General features: G+C 54.1%; 3 protein-coding genes across 3 annotated transcripts in view; 1 reads left to right on the top strand and 2 right to left on the bottom strand.

Moving 5' to 3' along the window:
- LOC114908066 (NACHT, LRR and PYD domains-containing protein 7-like) overlaps positions 1 to 16404 on the top strand; it is a 582624-nt gene that overhangs the window by 184196 nt on the left and 382024 nt on the right.
- LENG9 (leukocyte receptor cluster member 9) lies at positions 10 to 2248 on the bottom strand. Its single transcript, XM_029244677.1, has one exon. The coding sequence runs from the start codon at positions 2070 to 2072 to the stop codon at positions 354 to 356; it is 1719 nt and encodes a 572-aa protein (XP_029100510.1). The 5' UTR covers positions 2073 to 2248; the 3' UTR covers positions 10 to 353.
- The window catches only part of CDC42EP5 (CDC42 effector protein 5), a 47731-nt gene continuing 33651 nt past the window's right edge, over positions 2325 to 16404 (bottom strand). The window contains exons 2-7 of the mRNA XM_029245506.1: positions 9432 to 9641; positions 8490 to 8575; positions 7974 to 8390; positions 7509 to 7644; positions 3108 to 3632; positions 2325 to 2853 (exon numbers count right to left, since the gene is read on the bottom strand). Coding sequence (XP_029101339.1) covers positions 3171 to 3632 — 462 coding nt within the window. The 5' untranslated portion in view covers positions 7509 to 7644; positions 7974 to 8390; positions 8490 to 8575; positions 9432 to 9641 and the 3' untranslated portion in view covers positions 2325 to 2853; positions 3108 to 3170. The remainder of the gene's footprint in view (positions 2854 to 3107; positions 3633 to 7508; positions 7645 to 7973; positions 8391 to 8489; positions 8576 to 9431; positions 9642 to 16404) is intronic.

Below are 16404 nucleotides of genomic sequence, written 5' to 3'. Positions count from 1 at the left end.
CTCACGTCATGTTTCCTTCTCTTTTCTTTTTGTGTGTGTTTATTTAAGTTATTTTTTCTTCCTCCCCTTTTCTTTTCCGTCCTCCCTCCCTCTTCTGCCATGTAACTGGAGGATGTGCAATGAGTTTGCAAACAGCTGGACTGTCAGGCTGCTTTTTTTCCAGATGTTCCTCCTTTGCCTCCCCTCCCCCTCCTCTCCCCCTCCCCTTTCCTTCCTTCATTCTTTCCTTGGAGCACTGAGCACCATTTGGAAGCTTGAGAGAAACCAAAATTAAAGAGAGAGAGAGAACACGCGTGCACGCTTTGTCCTTCTGCCCCGGGCTAGATTGCCTCTGGGTGTCTGGGTCCTGGCCTTTATTTCTTTTGGCGTTGAGATACCAGGGGGATCTCCGCCACGGCCGGGTAGGTGCCCCCTGACCTCCCCACGCGGCACAGCCAGAGTTTCCCCAGAGGCTGGCTCCCCAGCTCCTGCCTTGGGCTGAACCCAGGCTTGGGGAGGCCGACTTGGGAACCCTGGGGCACCTTGGCCAGGGTGAGGTGGGGGTGTAGCCCCCTGCAGGGCTGCAGCACCCTCAGCCCCTCGGCCTCCAGCCTCTGGCTGAGCACTTGGGCCATGTTCTCCAAAAGGGGGTCGGGGGGAGCACAGAGCACACGAGAGCCCAGGGACACCAGGCGCCTAAACCTCAGCCTCTGAGGAACCTGAAGCCCGGGGTCCGAGAGCACGCCTCTGAGTGCGTCGACCGCAGCCGCCATCTCCCCGGGGCCCGCCAGCCTCAGCAGGGCCACTGTCAGGTGCAGGGCCTGAGCAGGCACCGTGAACGCCGCGCAAGCTGGTGCATTTCGTACCAGTTCTTCTTGGACCTTAGCCACCCTGGCCTGCAGCTCAGCCTCTGTCACCATGAGGGCCACGAAGTGCGTGGGGCGGGGCCGGCGAGGGCCCACGGCCCCGGCTGCTCCACCGTCCACGGGCCAGACCCCGGGACCCCACTCCACTTCCGTCTCAGAGAGGCCTTCCGAGGGCCTTCCCGGGGCTACCACAGCCGGCAGCTTCCCACCCAGGGGCTCCAGGTCCCTGGCAGCGGCGGCGGCTAGCTTCAGCGCCCTTCTTGGCTGCATCCACGGGGAACCTTGGCCTCCAGGGCCGCCCAACTCCCGCTCCTGGATCCTCGATAACGTCCCTGCCAACGCCAGGCGCCCAGCTTCGGGGCCTCCGCCATCCGGGGCCAAGGCGGCTCGGAGTCCCGTACAAGCTGGCTGTACGCGCCCTCCCGCACCGGTGCCAAGACGGGTCGTAGCTACACCGTCCTGTGCGCCTCCGGCCCCGGCCGTGTCCCCACCGCTGAGCGCACCTCCGGCCCCGTACGCGTCCTCGCCGTCACACTCGTCCCCGGTCCTGGTCCCGGTCCCATGCACGTCCCCGCCCCTGTCTTCGCCGTCGTGCGCGCCCCCGGTCCCGTGCGCGTCCACGCCGTCGCTCTCACCTCCGGCTCCGTGCACGTGCTCGCCGTCGCTCGCATGCCCGGTCTGGTGCGCGTCCTCGCCGTCGCCCTCCTCTCCGACACCGTGCGCGTCCCCGCCGTCGAGCGCGTCCAGGATGGTGGACCCGCGGCCCGCAGCCAAGCCCGAGCCGAAGACGAGGTCCGTACGCGAGGCGCGGTCCCACACCAGACGGCCGCGGAAGCGGAAGTAGCGCACCCGGTGCTGCGGTACGGCCAGAACGCCCGGCCCGAGCGCCGCCAGAGGCTCGTCCCAGCAGAAGGAAAGGAAGGGCTTCTCGCGCGCGCCCAGGAAGCGGTCGACGTAGCCCACGGAGAAGTCGGCCGGGTCGAGGCGCGGGTCCCAGCGGATGCGCTGGATGACAGCCGCAGCCGTGCGCAGCGGCGGCTTCTTGGCTTTGGCCTCTGCTTCGGGCTCGCCTCTAGGCTGCGGCGGCGCCGGCGCCCCGGGGTGGGGCTGGCGGCAGCGGGCACCGAAGCGGCAGCGGCCCTCCAGGAAGAAGCGGCAGGCCGGCGGCGGCGCGGGTTCCGCGCTGGGGGCCCCCACGGGCGGCTCCGGCCCTCCGGCCGCCGCCATGGGAGTGGGGTGCGGCTGGCGCGCTCGCCCCGCTCAGGCCGTTCCGCACCTGGGTCAGTCCTGCCGGCACTGGCGCCGGGCACCGCTGTGACGTCACGGGCGAGGCTCAGGCCCCGCCCCGACCTGGAAAGCACCTCGCGCGTGGGACGACACTCCGCGGTGCCCTGGGGGCGCCTGACCCTTGCAGCCAAGCGGTTTTTATCTGTGGCCACGGCCCCAACCCAATAATTTACATATGCGGCCCCGCCCCCACAATACAAATACCTTACAGGTGCGGCCCCGCCTCTTCTGGCCCCTTAGCGAGCTTGGCTCCGCTACCTAATGATTTACAAGAAGCTGGCCCCGTCCCTAGTCCAGTGCTTTAACGATGCGGCCCCGCGCTCTCTTGGCCCCTGACGAGCTGGGCTCGTACACCCCGCACGCCTAATGATTTGCATGTGCTGTCACGCCCCTCCGGGCACTTGTTGGGCTGCGCCCTCCGCGGGACAACCGGACGCCTGTAGGCTCAGACCGAACTTCGTAGCCCGGATTTGGGACGCAACTGTCGCCCTCAGGATGACACAACTTTGGGGCGTCCCTTTTCTACGGGGACCACGCCTCTTCCCGGCCACTTTTCCTGTGCGGCCGCTCCCGGGGTAAAGGACAGCTCGCCTGGGCTGGGTCCACCTGAGACGCGGAGCTCAAGGGGTCACAGCCGTCGGCCGGCCCGAGGGAGCGAGTCAGGCCGGGCCCGGGACCGCGTCCGGCAGGCGGCGGCGGCGGCGGCGGGCAGCCAACACTGCTGAAAAAACCAGGCTGTGGGAGCGGCCACTTCGGAACCCCGCCCCTGGGAGGGGCACCGCCCAGCCACGCCCCTGGCTCTCTTAAAGGGGCCGCGTCCCATTACAACAGGTTAATCCTGAGACCTCCACCCACCTGGCTGGGACCGGAACCCCACGTGACACACCTAGCTCTTAAAGGCGCCAGGACCCCATCACCCCTCCCCGTCCCCCCTTCCCACATGTAAAGCAAACAGACAAAACCCGGGGCACAGACCTTGTCGGTTTATGTATAAAGAAGTGGGGAGCTGGACGGTAAGGGCGCAGGGAATGGGGGTGCCTACAGGCCGATGACGTCGTCCAGCTCGAGGTCCGCGTTGGGGAGGCAACGGGCCCTAGGGTGCTGCGCCCCGGGGCCGGGGTCCACGTCGGGCTTGGCGGCGGCGGCGCCCGGGCGTTCCGCGTCCATGACGCCCAGCACTGCGTCCAGCATGGAGGGGCCCAAATCCAGGTGGAAGGACAGCAGCGGGTCGGCGGGCGCTGGCGCGCGGAGGGCGGGCGGCGGGGGCTGCGGCACGGCGGGCGGCGGCGCGGAGCGCGGGGCCCCCGCGGGCGGCGGCCGGGGCTCAGGGGGCGGCCCGCCGCCGTGGCGGCTCAGGAACGAAGTGTCTCCGAAGGCGTCGCCGCCGCGCCCCACGTGCAGAGTGTGCCGGAAGTCGCCGAGCGGCGCGGAGATGGACAGAGCGCCGCGCTCCGGCCGCTTCTTGGGCTGCGCGGGGCCCAGCTGCTTCAGGACCGGCATCTGCGGGATAGGGACGGGTTAGCACGGCCTCCCCCGGGAGGACGCTACCGAGGCCTTCCGTGTTCCCAGCCCTGGGCGTAGCACGCCGTTCAGAGGATGCTCTCCATAAGTACAGGATGATGGTGGTGGGATCACTCCCATTTTACAAGTGGGGAAACTGAGGCTCCCAGAGGTCCGAGGTTACAGCTGCTTGATTCAAATCTCAGACTCAAACTTAGGTCTGCCCATATGCTAATTCCACTAAGAACTAACGTTTGACCTTTTATAGGTCAGAGAACAAGCAACATGCTTCACCAAGCCTTTTGGACTGCTTCCCAAACTTGACAGAAACTCCAGCTTAAACACAGGGCCATCCACCATGAAGACAGGGCGGACTCTGTCCTTTAGGTGCAACAGACACAGTGCCCAGCGCCCGCCACATTTCTAGAGGCCCGCACACATGTTTAAACGTTTTATTATTATTTTTTTGAACCTCTTGTCCTTTATTGAGGCCACTGGTCCCCAGCTCCCGCAGGGCAGGGACACAGGCCCAGGTCTTCCTCTCCAGCCCCGCCACCTTTGGGGCCTGCAGAGCCCACAAAACCCCGGGGAGCACAGATGAGACCCTCCCCCTCAACACATGGTGTACAGAAGCCCCTTCCCAGACGGGGCTGCCGTGTTTTATTTTAAAACGTCTGGATTATGTTTGCCTTTATACCAACGCAGTCGTAAAATATAATTATGATATATATATATATATATATATAATTATCTCCATGAAAGCTTTGCCTAGAACACACAAAAGTCATCATGTAGGCTGGCCTGAGGATTGTAATTTGGGAGATTTAGGGTGGGCCTGGGAAATCTATATATTTGCACAGCATTTTATAATTTGAATTATCTGGTTTTGAAAAAAACATGTAAGTCTTACTTCTTGGAAAACAAGAGTAACAATAATAATCATGCAAATTTTCCTATGTTAAAACATGGCAAGAATGGCATAAATTCCAAACTGGCAGCTCATGAACTGTTAACTAGGTACCCTATAGCTACATGACTGCATCAGACTCGATGGTAAATAGATATGCCTGCCAACCTTTGCCCATATCCTGGAACTTGGCTGTTTCTATGGAACTTCTGGGAGGGACTTTGATGACCTTGTACTTTTGTTTTAACAGTCACTGTTATTATAGTAATAACAATTAAAAAAAAAAACCTTTCCATTTGAATTGAAGCCCCACCCTTTGCCAACTGGATGAATTGGGATAAATTATGTGATTGCTCTCTGTCTGTTTTCTATCTGGAAAATGGATAAAATGACACTGCCTTCCTTGCAGGACACATAGAAACACTCAGTCAAAGAAAACTGTATTTTTAACAGTGCCAGCCAACTGATAGTGATGGTGTTGGGGAGGGGCACGTGTTCCCAAACAAAACTGTGGAACAAAATTTAGATCAAATCCTACGAAGCAGGCAAAGCAGTCAGCCTTGTCCTTTCAGGGACCGGCACCATGGGAAAGATCAGTGATAACGTGGAGAAAAATTAAAGCCAAAAGGATTTGAAATAATTGTAGATGGATATGTTCTGAGAACTGCCTTCTCCCCTACCCAAACACACACACACACACACACACACACACACACACACACGCACACACTTTACAGTTATTTCTGGAAAAACCAGTCTTGATTTACCACCTCTGTCGTGTTTCTCAAACTTCCCTGACCTCAACCTAGATGAATAAATATATTTTATTGCAATCTGGCACACAGTCACCATTCCTTCCCCACCCACAACCACACACACCCCCTACATAAGGGAAACAAACATTTTGTGAATTGAGACCTACTCTTATCTCATGCTAGGCACTCAGTTTCAATTCTATTTTATTATTTATTTAATAACTAACTAACTAAATGCCTGCATGATGCATTTACCCTGCACCATGCAGGATCTTAGTTCCCTGGCCAGGGATCGAACCCACACTCCCACACCGCCCCCCCCGCCCCCCCCAGCAGTGGAAGCACGGAGTCTTAACCACTGGACTACCAGAGAACTCCCTATTTTTCTTTTTTAATGCTGACCTCTGCTCATTAATGAATCTCAACCCACAGTTTAAAAAAAAAAAAAATCCTGTCTCAGAGCTAGCAGCACCCCTTATCCCTGGGCAGTGATTCATAGTTCAAAAGAGCAGAACTCAGAAAGCCAACTGCCCAGACTTGGATCTGACTGTGCCCACTGCTGTGTAACTTTGGGCAAATTACTTAACCTTTCTGACCTCACTTCCTCATCTCAAAAATGGAATGACGCTCATATAATAATTCAGTCTCTTTGCAAGAACTGGGGGGATGTTGCCCATGTTTGAAAGTCTTAGCACAGTAGCCAGCGCACAGCAAATGCTCAATAAATGCTCAGTGGAGTCCTCCTTTGGATCACTCTCCCCTGTCCCAGAGAAGGAAACAGATGCTCACAGATGGTACATGACTTGCCCAAGGTCACAAAGCCAGCTCTGTGGGACTCCAGAGCCCAGAGTTACTGCTTCCACTGCCTGCTGTCCCTTGAACTGGCTCCTCCCTGGACGGCTCTCAGCTATTGCCTCTTCTCCCTGCCCACCCCCTACCTTGCCCCTCATCCCATCCTCCTGTCGCCCTACAAGGTGACATCACTGACATTCTCCAGCGCTTAGCAGCATATTAAGATCTTGGTTTCTGACACCAGACACAACAGGTTTGCCATTGCCTTTCTGTGGGACCCGGAACTAACTTCCTCAGCCTTAAGCCTTAGTTTACTCCTGAGAAATGGGAAATCAGAATGCCTGTTTGCAAGGGGTTGTCGTAGAGTTACACGCATGATGCTGACATTTTATTTCCCGAGAACTTATTCTGGGCCAGGCAGGGGTCTAAGTGCTTCACACAGATGAATGAACTCATTTAATCCTTGGAACAACCCAGTGAGGGGAGACCGTTGTTATTTTGTCCCTTTTACAGATGTGGGTGGCACCTGAGGCACAGAGAGGTGAAGTAACTTGCCTTGGATCACACAGTAGCAAATGTTGGGGGCTGAATCTGGAACCCAGGCAGACGAACTCCGGAGTCAAAGGATGATATGATACTGCTCACAGCCCCCAAAGGATAGGGTGTGCAGACCCGTGGAGAAAATAATGTTTTGACATCAAGGCCAGGGATTTCCTACACCCTTGACTGTGTTTGTCTGTTTGCTTTGCTTTTTCCCATTCTAGATAACAATGAGTTCAAAATTGTTTTTGAAAGCTACCACTTCTCCTCGCTAGCTCTGAGACCTCGGGGGCCAGTCACTCCACTTCTCCGAGCCTCCATGTCCCCTTGAACAGAAGGCTCTATCTCCCTTGCTGTGTGCTTGACGCAATGAGGTCACACTCAGAAAAAGGCCGTCACAGGCCCAAGCTCTGTACAGAGGGGCTGCTGTTGTGACAATCTGAAAGCAGGCAGAGAGCGGGAGACAGGATGGGACCCTGGGACGCGGTGATCGCGCGCACTCGCTAAGCCGCCTTCCTCCCGCCTCCACCCGCCCCCTCTCTTTCCGGGCCGAGGCTCCAGCTGCAGGGGTGGGGGGCACAGCTGGCTCACCTCTGTCCTCTCCGGGCCCCAGCCCCGGCAAGAGGAAATAACAACCCACTGCAGATCCAGCCCGACTGGTCCTCAGCCCTTTGGGAGAGGCAACAAGGAGGGTGGGACCCAGACGGCGCAGGGGGACCCGCGATTGGGAGCCCCCGACCCCCTTGGGGCTCCAGTGCGCGCTTCCTGAGGCCACGTGGCTGCGGCCCAGGATTTCAGCAGCCGCGGCCGCCGTCCCTTTGGCCGGCTGTCCGGCTCCCCTCCAGACCTGACCGGGGACCCTGGGCCACCACTGCCCCGTACCTCGTGGTCCCTGCTGAACCAGGCAGGCAAACTCTCAGGCTCCGGCTCAAGCTGGGAACCCCGTCTTCTTGGTTCGCCTCCGCCTCCCAGTCCCAGGCCCGCGCCTTCTTCCTTCTTCCTCCGGGCGGGATCTCACCTGGCAAAGGAAGTGTCATACGGAACCTGGAGGGGCATCCAGGACCCAGGCGGCCGGGCCCAGAGTGCCACCTCCTTCTCTCTTAGGTTCCAGGAGTCCTGGCTCCTAGCTCTCTTGATCCTTAGCCTCAGGAGTCCAGACCCCCAGCCCCTCCTCCCTCAGACCCAGGAGTCCAGGTCCCCGGCCCCTCCTCCCTCAGACCCAGGGGTCCCGGCCCCCAGCCCCTCCCCCCTCAGACCCAGGAGTCCAGGTCCCCGGCCCCTCCTCCCTCAGACCCAGGAGTCTGAGCCCCAACCCGGGCAGACCCTGGCATGGAGTCCCTTCTTTACCTGCACCGGGATCTGAAGTGTCAGCCCCTCTCGGGGGCCATGGTAGGAGCCCAAAGGGGCGCAGGGTCACGCCCAGTGCAGCTCAGTCTGTCTGGGGCAGAGAGGGTTAAGGCGTAGGTCCCTCCCAGCCTTCCTTATCCCCCAAAAGTTTGCCTCTAGGATTTAAAGGACTAGGAAGTAGCGGTGGAAAAGCTGAGGCCCCTCCGGGCTGAGTGTGGGCCAGGGGAGGAGGCTGGCACTGGGTGTGCGCCCGCCCAGAGAACACGGCAGACGGGGCGGGGGATGGATGGATGGACAGGGCGGCCCCCAGCTCGGCCCCTCCCCCTGCCAGCCTGGAATTTCCTGAAACTGGGGAAGTCTGGCTGTGTAGAAGAATAATTTCTTCCAGATTGCAGCTGTTGAGGGAGTATGTGTGGGCTTGAAAGAGAGAGAGAAAAACAGACAAGGTCAGGCAGTAAGACCAGCAAAAGGATGGATGCAAAAGGATGGATGTGACCTCGGAGGGGCAGCTCTCACCCTGCTTTGGAGAGTTCCCTGGATGAATATCCCTGCCTGGAGCTACTCGTCCACAGAAAGGTCAATACATCACCGAGTGCCAGTGCCTAGCGGCGACAAGAAGAGTCAGATGTGGGTGTGAGGAAGATCCCTCGGCAGCCAGTGTGCCAGAGGGCCTGACCTGGGGGAGGTAGAGGCCCCGGGGAGGAGGCTGGCTCCACTGTGCGCTGGGGCCAGAGAGGGAGAGTTAGTTTCATAGATAACAAGGAGGTGTGGCTTGACCTGAATCTTGAAGGAGTGGGACAGAGACAAAAAGTGACAACAATCCAGGGGCTTCCCTGGCGGTCCAGTGGTTAAGACTCCGTGCTTCCACTGCAGGGGGCACAGGTTCGATCCCTGGTCTAGGAACTAAGATCCTGCATGCCACGTGGTGTGGCCACAAAATAAAAGTTTTAATTATTTTCTATTGACGTTAGCTTCACATAACATAAAATGACTCATTTTAAAGTGGTATTTAGGGGACTTCCCTGGTGGCACAGTGGTTAAGATTCCACCTGCCATGGGTTCGAGCCCTGGTCCGGGAAGATTCCCACATGCCGCGGAGCATCTAAGCCCGTGCGCCACAATACGGAGCCTGCGCTCTAGAGTCCGCGAGCCACAACTACTGAGCCCATGTGCCTAGAGCCCGTGCTCCGCAACAAGAGAAGCCACGGCAACGAGAAGCCCTCACACCTCAACGAAGAGTGGCCCCTAGAGTTGGCAACTAGAGAAAGCCCGTACGCAGCAACAAAGACCCAACGCAGCCAAAAATAAATTAAATAAAAAATAAATTAATTAATAAAAAATAAAGCGGCATTTAGTACATTCACAGTGTTGTGCAACCATCACCTCTATCTAGTCCCAAAACGCTTTCATCTCGTCAAAAACAAAAACAAACAAAAACAAAACAAAAAACTCTTGTACCTGTTAAGCTGTCAGCTGGGGGCTGGTCTGCTCCAAGAGGCTGCCTGCATCCTTCTGGTGTTTTCCCTGTGTCTGTCCTCTGGCAACGGTAAGTTGAGCCCCTCTTATGCTTCAGGTGTCCCTGATTTGCAGGCCTGCCCCATCTCCCTCCTCCCTCCAGCCAGAAAAGGTCCTCTGCTTTTAGGGCGCATGTGATTTGGCTCGGCCCACCTGGAAAATACAGGCGTTATACATATATCACCATCGGTAATGGATATGTATTAGTATATTACCTGGTAATCAGCACAAGTTAATACAGAAGTATACATAATTTATGTCAAGGAATTGGGAGTTTGCAATGCTAAGGACTGGCAAGCCTGAATTCCATAAGGCAGACTGGAAACTCTCAGTCAGGCTAGGAGCTGACGCCTCGGTCTTTGTTTCTGGTTTGGTTTGGTTGTTGTTCTGAGCCCCGCCGCGTAGCATGCAGGATCTTAGCTCCCCAACCAGGGATCAAACCCACGCCCCCTGCATTGGAAAGGCAGAGTCTTAACCACTGGACCGCCAGGGAAGTCCCTGATGCTGTGGTCTTTAAGGCAGAATTTCTTCCCCATTTTGCAGTGAAGGCCTTTCAACTGATTGGGTGAGGCCCACCCACATTCTCGAGGGCCATCTCCTTTACCTAGAGTCAGCTGGGTATAGATGTTAGTCACACCTACATAATGCCTCCCCGGCCATACCTGGGTTAGTGTTTGGTTGAACAACCAGGTACTACAGCCTGGCCAAGCGGACAAGTAAAATGAACCATCACGCCAGGATAATCTCCCCGTCTTAAGGTTTCTAACTTTAATCTTGTGTGCAAAGTCCCTTTGCTACATGATACGACATATTCATCGGTTTCAGGGATTCATGCCTGGATATCTTTAGAGGTGCATTCTGTCTACCCCAAGGACCCTCAGAGGGCAGATACCGGGGGATGGTGGCGTGGCCACCAAGCTGGAGAGCCTGGGAGGAGGAACAGGTATACAAGAGATGCTAGAGGCCATGCCCAGAAGAAAGGAAAGCAGGATCGGCTGCACGGGCAAGCGACCTGTGCAGTCTTGGGGGTCGCCATGCCTAGAAGGGCCCTCTGCACTTGGTTTCATGGTTTGCTCTATCTTCACATTATTAATCATTTTGAACAAGGGACCCCACATTTTCATTTGCAATGCACCCCGCAAATGAGGTAGCTGGTTCTGGGCTGAAGTGCAGGAAGAGCAGGGTTCTGGGATGAAGCAGCTGAGAAGGGTGACATTGAGAGATAAGAAAAGGGGAAGGAACTTGGACCAGGGCCGGGCAGCAGCCAGAGAAAGTGAAGGAGGAGGAGAGAGATGGGCTGCAGAAGCCCTGGAAGGACGCACAGGTCCCCTCTCTGCAGTCTCAGTCTGATTTAAAAAAAAAAAAAAAAAAGATCCACTGGATTTAATAGCAAGCCAGAGGTGACCGGTGGCCAGAGTGAGAACTGCCCATGGGGGCTGGGCAGGCGCAAGCCAGACTGTGGCTGGGGAGGCGAGGGAGAGAGTGAGGAGATGAAAAAGCGCAGAGGACTTGGGAGTCTGCTGTGAAAGAAAGGAGAGCAAGACAGGACGGATATCCGGGGGGAGAGGGAGGGGTCAGAGAAGGAGTTTGGTTTCTTTGCTCGGTTTGGATACATTTCCTGCTATTTTGTTTCTTTTTTGAAAAAGTAATTTTTAGTTACATAAAGGATATCCTCCTTGTAAAGAGAGAGAGGAAAATAACCCTAACTAATAAGGTTTTTTTTTTTTTTACATAGACATTTTTTTAACATCTTTATTGGAGTATAATTGCTTTACAATGGTGTGTTAGTTTCTGCTTTATAACAAAGTGAATCAGCTATACATATACATATATCCCCATATCTCCTCCCTCTTGCATCTCCCACCCTCCCTATCCCACCCCTCTAGGTGGTCACAAAGCACCGAGCTGATCTCCCTGTGCTATGCGGCTGCTTCCCACTAGCGATCTGTTTTACGTTTGGTAGTGTATGTATGTCCGTGCCGCACTCTCTCTTTGTCCCAGCTTACCCTTCCCCTTCCCCGTGTCCTCAAGTCCATTCTCTAGTAGGTCTGTGTCTTTATTCCCGTCCTGCCCCTAGGTTCTTCATGAACATTTTTTTTTGGATTCCATATAAATATGTTTTAGCATACGGTATTTGTTTTTCTCTTTCTGACTTAACTTTTGATGACCTTGTCCAATCCAAGCCCCATGAAATTAGTTTGCAGTATCCACTTTCCAACTGGGCTGGGCTCTTACAAACACACAGACCAGCGTTTCTGCACCTCGGAGCTCTTGGCATTTGGGGCTGGACCGTTCTTTGTGGTGGGAGTATCCTGTGCACTGTGGGATGTTCAGCAGCGTCCCAAGGCTCCACCCACTAGGTGCCAGTAGCTTCCCCCTCCCCAGGATTTAGACGACCAGCATTGCTTCCAAATGGCCCCTGGAGGGGGGATATTGCCCCTGGTTGAGAACAGCTGATCAACATGGTGCTCTAAGAAAACACATATTAAACACACATTTTAAACACACAAAGGAACTTTTACTGGATGGTTTTGGGCTACCACTTTTTTCCCACTTAGCAGTTTCTTTTGGGACTCATTCATTGCTACTACATACAGACTTAAAGAGGGGGCTTGAGCTTACTTCAGCATTTTGAAGAAAGTATATAACAACAATAATAGCAGCTAACATTTATCAAGGGCTTAGAATTTTTTAGGAGCTGTTCTAAGCTCTTTCCACATGTAACCTTAATCTTTGCAATAACTCTATGGGCGGGAGGAGGTTGGTATTATTATTCCCACTTTACAGATGGAGAAACTGAGGCACAGAGAGGGTTTTTTGGTTTGTCTCTTAACTTTTAGGTAACTTAGCTAATGCAGCCCTAAAGTTGCACAGGCAGGATTTGAACTCAGGCAGGCTGACCCTGACTCAGAAGGAGAGATGGAAGATATAGGAGAGGTAGGTTCTATAAAGGACAGGACCCCCAGGAGCAGGGAAGAAAAGGGTCTGTCCAACAGAACTTTCTGGAATGATGGGACTGTCCAGTACAGTAGCCACATGTGGCTGTTGGGCACTTGAGATGTAGCTAGTGGGGCTGAGAAAGTGAAATTTTAATTGTATTTAATTTTCATTGATTCTACATGGAAATAGCCACTGGGGGCCAGTGGTCCAGGTACTGGGTAGCCCATGTCTAGAGCACTTGAGGAGGGTTTAGCCCAGGGCAGCGGGGGCTGCCTCTTGAAGGAGCAGGTGGAAGGATAGAGGGGTGACTGCAGCCTGGGTCAGTGTACAGGTGGGGCGGTGCTTCGGGGGCTCTACTCCACTGGCCTGGATCTGGGTGAGGCAGAGGCAGGGGTGGAGGAGGTGAGGCGTTCAGCTGTGCTGGGAAGGGAGGGGAAGCTGGTTCAGATCTGAGCCCCAGACGAACTGCAGGACAAGTCTACTGAACACTTGCTGTGTGCGGGCTCTGTTTGAAGCACTCCATCTTATTATCTCATTTAGTCCTCATATCAACCTATGAGGCGGGTGCTGTTATTACGTCCATTGAGCAGATGAGGAAACTGAGTCAGCATGGCAGGGTCTCTACCAAAGGCCACAGAGAGCAGAGACCATAAGCAAGGTGACCTATGCGTGGAGTTTGGGAATTTCCCCAGCTTCTCAGGAGTGGGCAGAGGATGCTGAGTGGGGAGTGACCCAGGGTTCGGGTTTTCCCATCAGGAAGTATTTCCAACAACCCAAAGGACTTTGAAAGAGCCTCATCTAGATGCAGCAGGAGAGAGGAGGAAGCCAGAGAGGGTAGGGACAGATGGGGTGAGAGAGAGAGCGAGGGAGGGAGGGAGACAGAGAGAGAGACAGATGACTTCCCTGGCGGTTCAGTGGTTAAGACTCCACGCTTCCACTCCAGGGGGCGAGGGTTCGATCCTTGGTCAGGGAACTGAGATCCTGCAAGTCATGCAGTGCGGCCAAAAAGAAAAAAAAAAAAAAGAAGAAGAGCTGGAGACAGGATCTGTGCCAACAGAGGGAGCCCTGGGAGTGCAGCCAGTCTGGTGTGAGCTCTGTCTCTGGAGCTCCCTCCTCCTTCCAGCTGAGCTGGCTCCCAATGCATCCCCCCCCCACCCCCCAACACACACAGCTTGGAAGGAGTTTTCTTTCTTTCCTTGGTTTGGATACATTCGCTGCTATTTTTGCTTCTTCTTTTGTAAAGTAATTTTTAGTTACATAAATGATACCTGAATACATCCTCCTTGTAAAGAGAGAAAGGAAAGATTTTTTCTTTTTTCTTTTTTTTGGCCACACCTCACGGTTTATGGGATCTTCGTCTCCAACCAGGGATTGAATCTGGGCACTCGGCAGTGAGAGCACGGAGTCCTAACCACTGGACCTACAGGGAATTCCGCCCCCCGCCCCTTGTAAAGAGAGAAAGGAAAATAACCCTAACTAATAAGGTTTTAATGACCTCATCCCATCCAAGCCCCATAAAATTAGTTTGCAGTATCCACCTTCCAACTGGGCTGGGATCTTACAAACACATAGACCAGCGTTTCTGCACCTCGGAGCTATTGGCGTTAGGGGCTGGATCATTCTTTGTGGTGGGAGGGTTGTGAGCCATCCTGTGCACTGTGGGGTGTTCCCAAGGCCCCACCAACTAGATGCCAGTAGCTCCCCCCCCCATGGTCTGGACAACCAACAATGTTTCCAAAGGACCATCTGCAGTTCCCTCCCCCTCTGGTTACAACCCCAGCAGGAATAGTTCCTGGGATCCTTTGCAGGTTCTGTGAAGGAAATGAGTATCCTGGCACAACTGGCAAAGTTGAGGAAATAGGGAAGGGCCAGGAGATAATTGCTGCAAACTCCTGGCCAAAGTACCACGAGCCTCGGTCTTCCACCTGAGGGTGGGTCGGGGATTCCTAAGGTCCTTCCTGCCCTTCTGCTAAATGTGGGCAGGCGGGAATGTGACCAAAGCCTGTGCACTGGTGTCAGCCAGCCTTGGCTTGGAGCTCTTGCCTGTGTGACCCCAGCAAGCCACTTTTCAACTTGTAGCTTTAGTTTCTTCATCCGTGTCAGAGGTCCAAGGACCCTCACAGAAATCCTAACAATAATTCATAAAAGCAGCTATCATTACCAAACCGAAGTGGTTTGCCAGGCTGTGTCTAGGCACGTGATGGTGACGGTAATAGTCATAACAGCTCACATCCTTGAATGAGTGCTAAGTAAATGCCAGGCACTCTACTCCACACATCTTGTGTATGAACTATTTCGTTTCTCACCAAAACCCCAAAAAGCAGGTCCTGGCATTATCCTCATTTGATAGATGACAAAGTAGAAGCAATCGGGTGACTTTCCCTAAGTCACAAAGTTAATAAAAGGCAGAGCTATGATCAAATCTCAGGATGCCTGGCTTAAGATCTTGCCCTCTTAGCCAAACTGCTTGCTTCCTATGAGAGACAGAATAGAATAATCTCTGATCACCTGCTTCCTTTGAAGCAGACACCATTATCATTGCCATTTTCCAGAAAAGCAAAGTGAGCCTCAGAGAGGCAGAATGACATTCCCAGGGACACAGAGCTGGCAAGAGGCAGATCTAGGTTTTGAAACCGGTTTGGGGTGAGCCCAGTCCGTTATCTTTTGGTCATACCCAGTATCTGGTACCCTGAACCTGGTCTGGTAAAGGATAGTTCTGAGGTGGATAGGGGAAAACGAACATTATACGACACGCTGGTCTGCTCCAGTGGCTGTGATGCTGAGTGTGGGGCCAACATCCTGGGCCTCTGAGCAGCTTTATCCCTATTCAGGATGCATGGATTGTGAAGGGAGTTTGAATCATTGCCAACTACGGCCATCCCCCGTATTTTTCCAATTTACCCTCATGCTCTGACTGAATATGTCTTATCTGAATCCTGCATGGAGTCTACACAAGAGGGCCAAAGATGGGGCTCAGCTGATGCCTACTTGATCACTGAGATATCAGAAAATGGGGGAGGCTGTGTTGCCTTCTAGTACTCTGAGTACTAGTACTCTAGTACTTCATAGACTCTGACCATGGTGCTGAAGCTAGACTCAACAGTCCAATCCCCATCAGCACCGTGGACAGCGGCCACAGAACCTACCTTCCTGGGGTTGGGTCCTGATGGTGAAATAGGGAGGGTGTCCAGATACAGGTCCGGGGGTGCTGGGGCCACGCAGAGAAGGAGCCAGAATTGTTCAGGAGGCAGGGAAGCTCAGTATGCAGGTGAGGACCAGACTGGCCACAGAATGCTGTCCTCAGGAGAAGACAACTTCTTTTCTACTCTACCCTGCCGGAAGTAGCCAGACAGCAAAATGGACGCACCCTAGACTTGGCCTGGTCATAAGGTTGTCTTTTATGGATATGCTACGGGTGTATAGTATGAGTGCAGCAAGAATGCACTCCTGAAATGTCAGGGCTGTGCTGCCTGCTTTACAAACATCATTGCTTTTTTTCCTACTGCAGTAAGGTTCACATAACATAAAAGTGACCGTTAACCATCTGAAAGTGTACAATTCAGTGGCATTTGGTGCCTTCACAATCTTGTGTGACCATCACTGTTAACTGGCTCCAAGACATTTTCATCACCCCAGCAGGAAACCCTGTACCCATTAGCCAGGGTTTGTCATAGAAACAAAACCAATAGGATGCATGTGAATATATATATATCATACTCCACACACACACACACACACACACACACCAGATTTTATGGAATATCCTCACACGATTATGGAGGCTGGCAAGTCCAAAATCTGAAGGGTGGGCTGCAGGCTGGAGACCTAGGAGAACTGTTGCTGAGGTTCAAGTCCAAAGGCAGTCTGCTGGCAGAATCCCTTCTCGCTCAGGAGAGGTCATTCTTCTGTTCAATTCAGGCCATCAGCTGATTGCATGAGGCCCATCCACATTATGGAAGACAATTTGCTTTACTCA

Source organism: Monodon monoceros, unplaced genomic scaffold (assembly GCF_005190385.1).
Source record: "Monodon monoceros isolate NGI ecotype Baffin Bay Population unplaced genomic scaffold, NGI_Narwhal_1 Super_Scaffold_10, whole genome shotgun sequence".
Lineage (NCBI taxonomy): Eukaryota > Metazoa > Chordata > Mammalia > Artiodactyla > Monodontidae > Monodon > Monodon monoceros.
This window is presented reverse-complemented; position numbering and strand designations above follow the sequence as displayed.

What these genes read in the sequence shown, in the direction of transcription:
- LENG9 (XM_029244677.1), bottom strand. Translation starts at nt 2,072, where the DNA reads ATGGCGGCGGCCGGAGGGCCGGAGCCGCCCGTGGGGGCCCCCAGCGCG.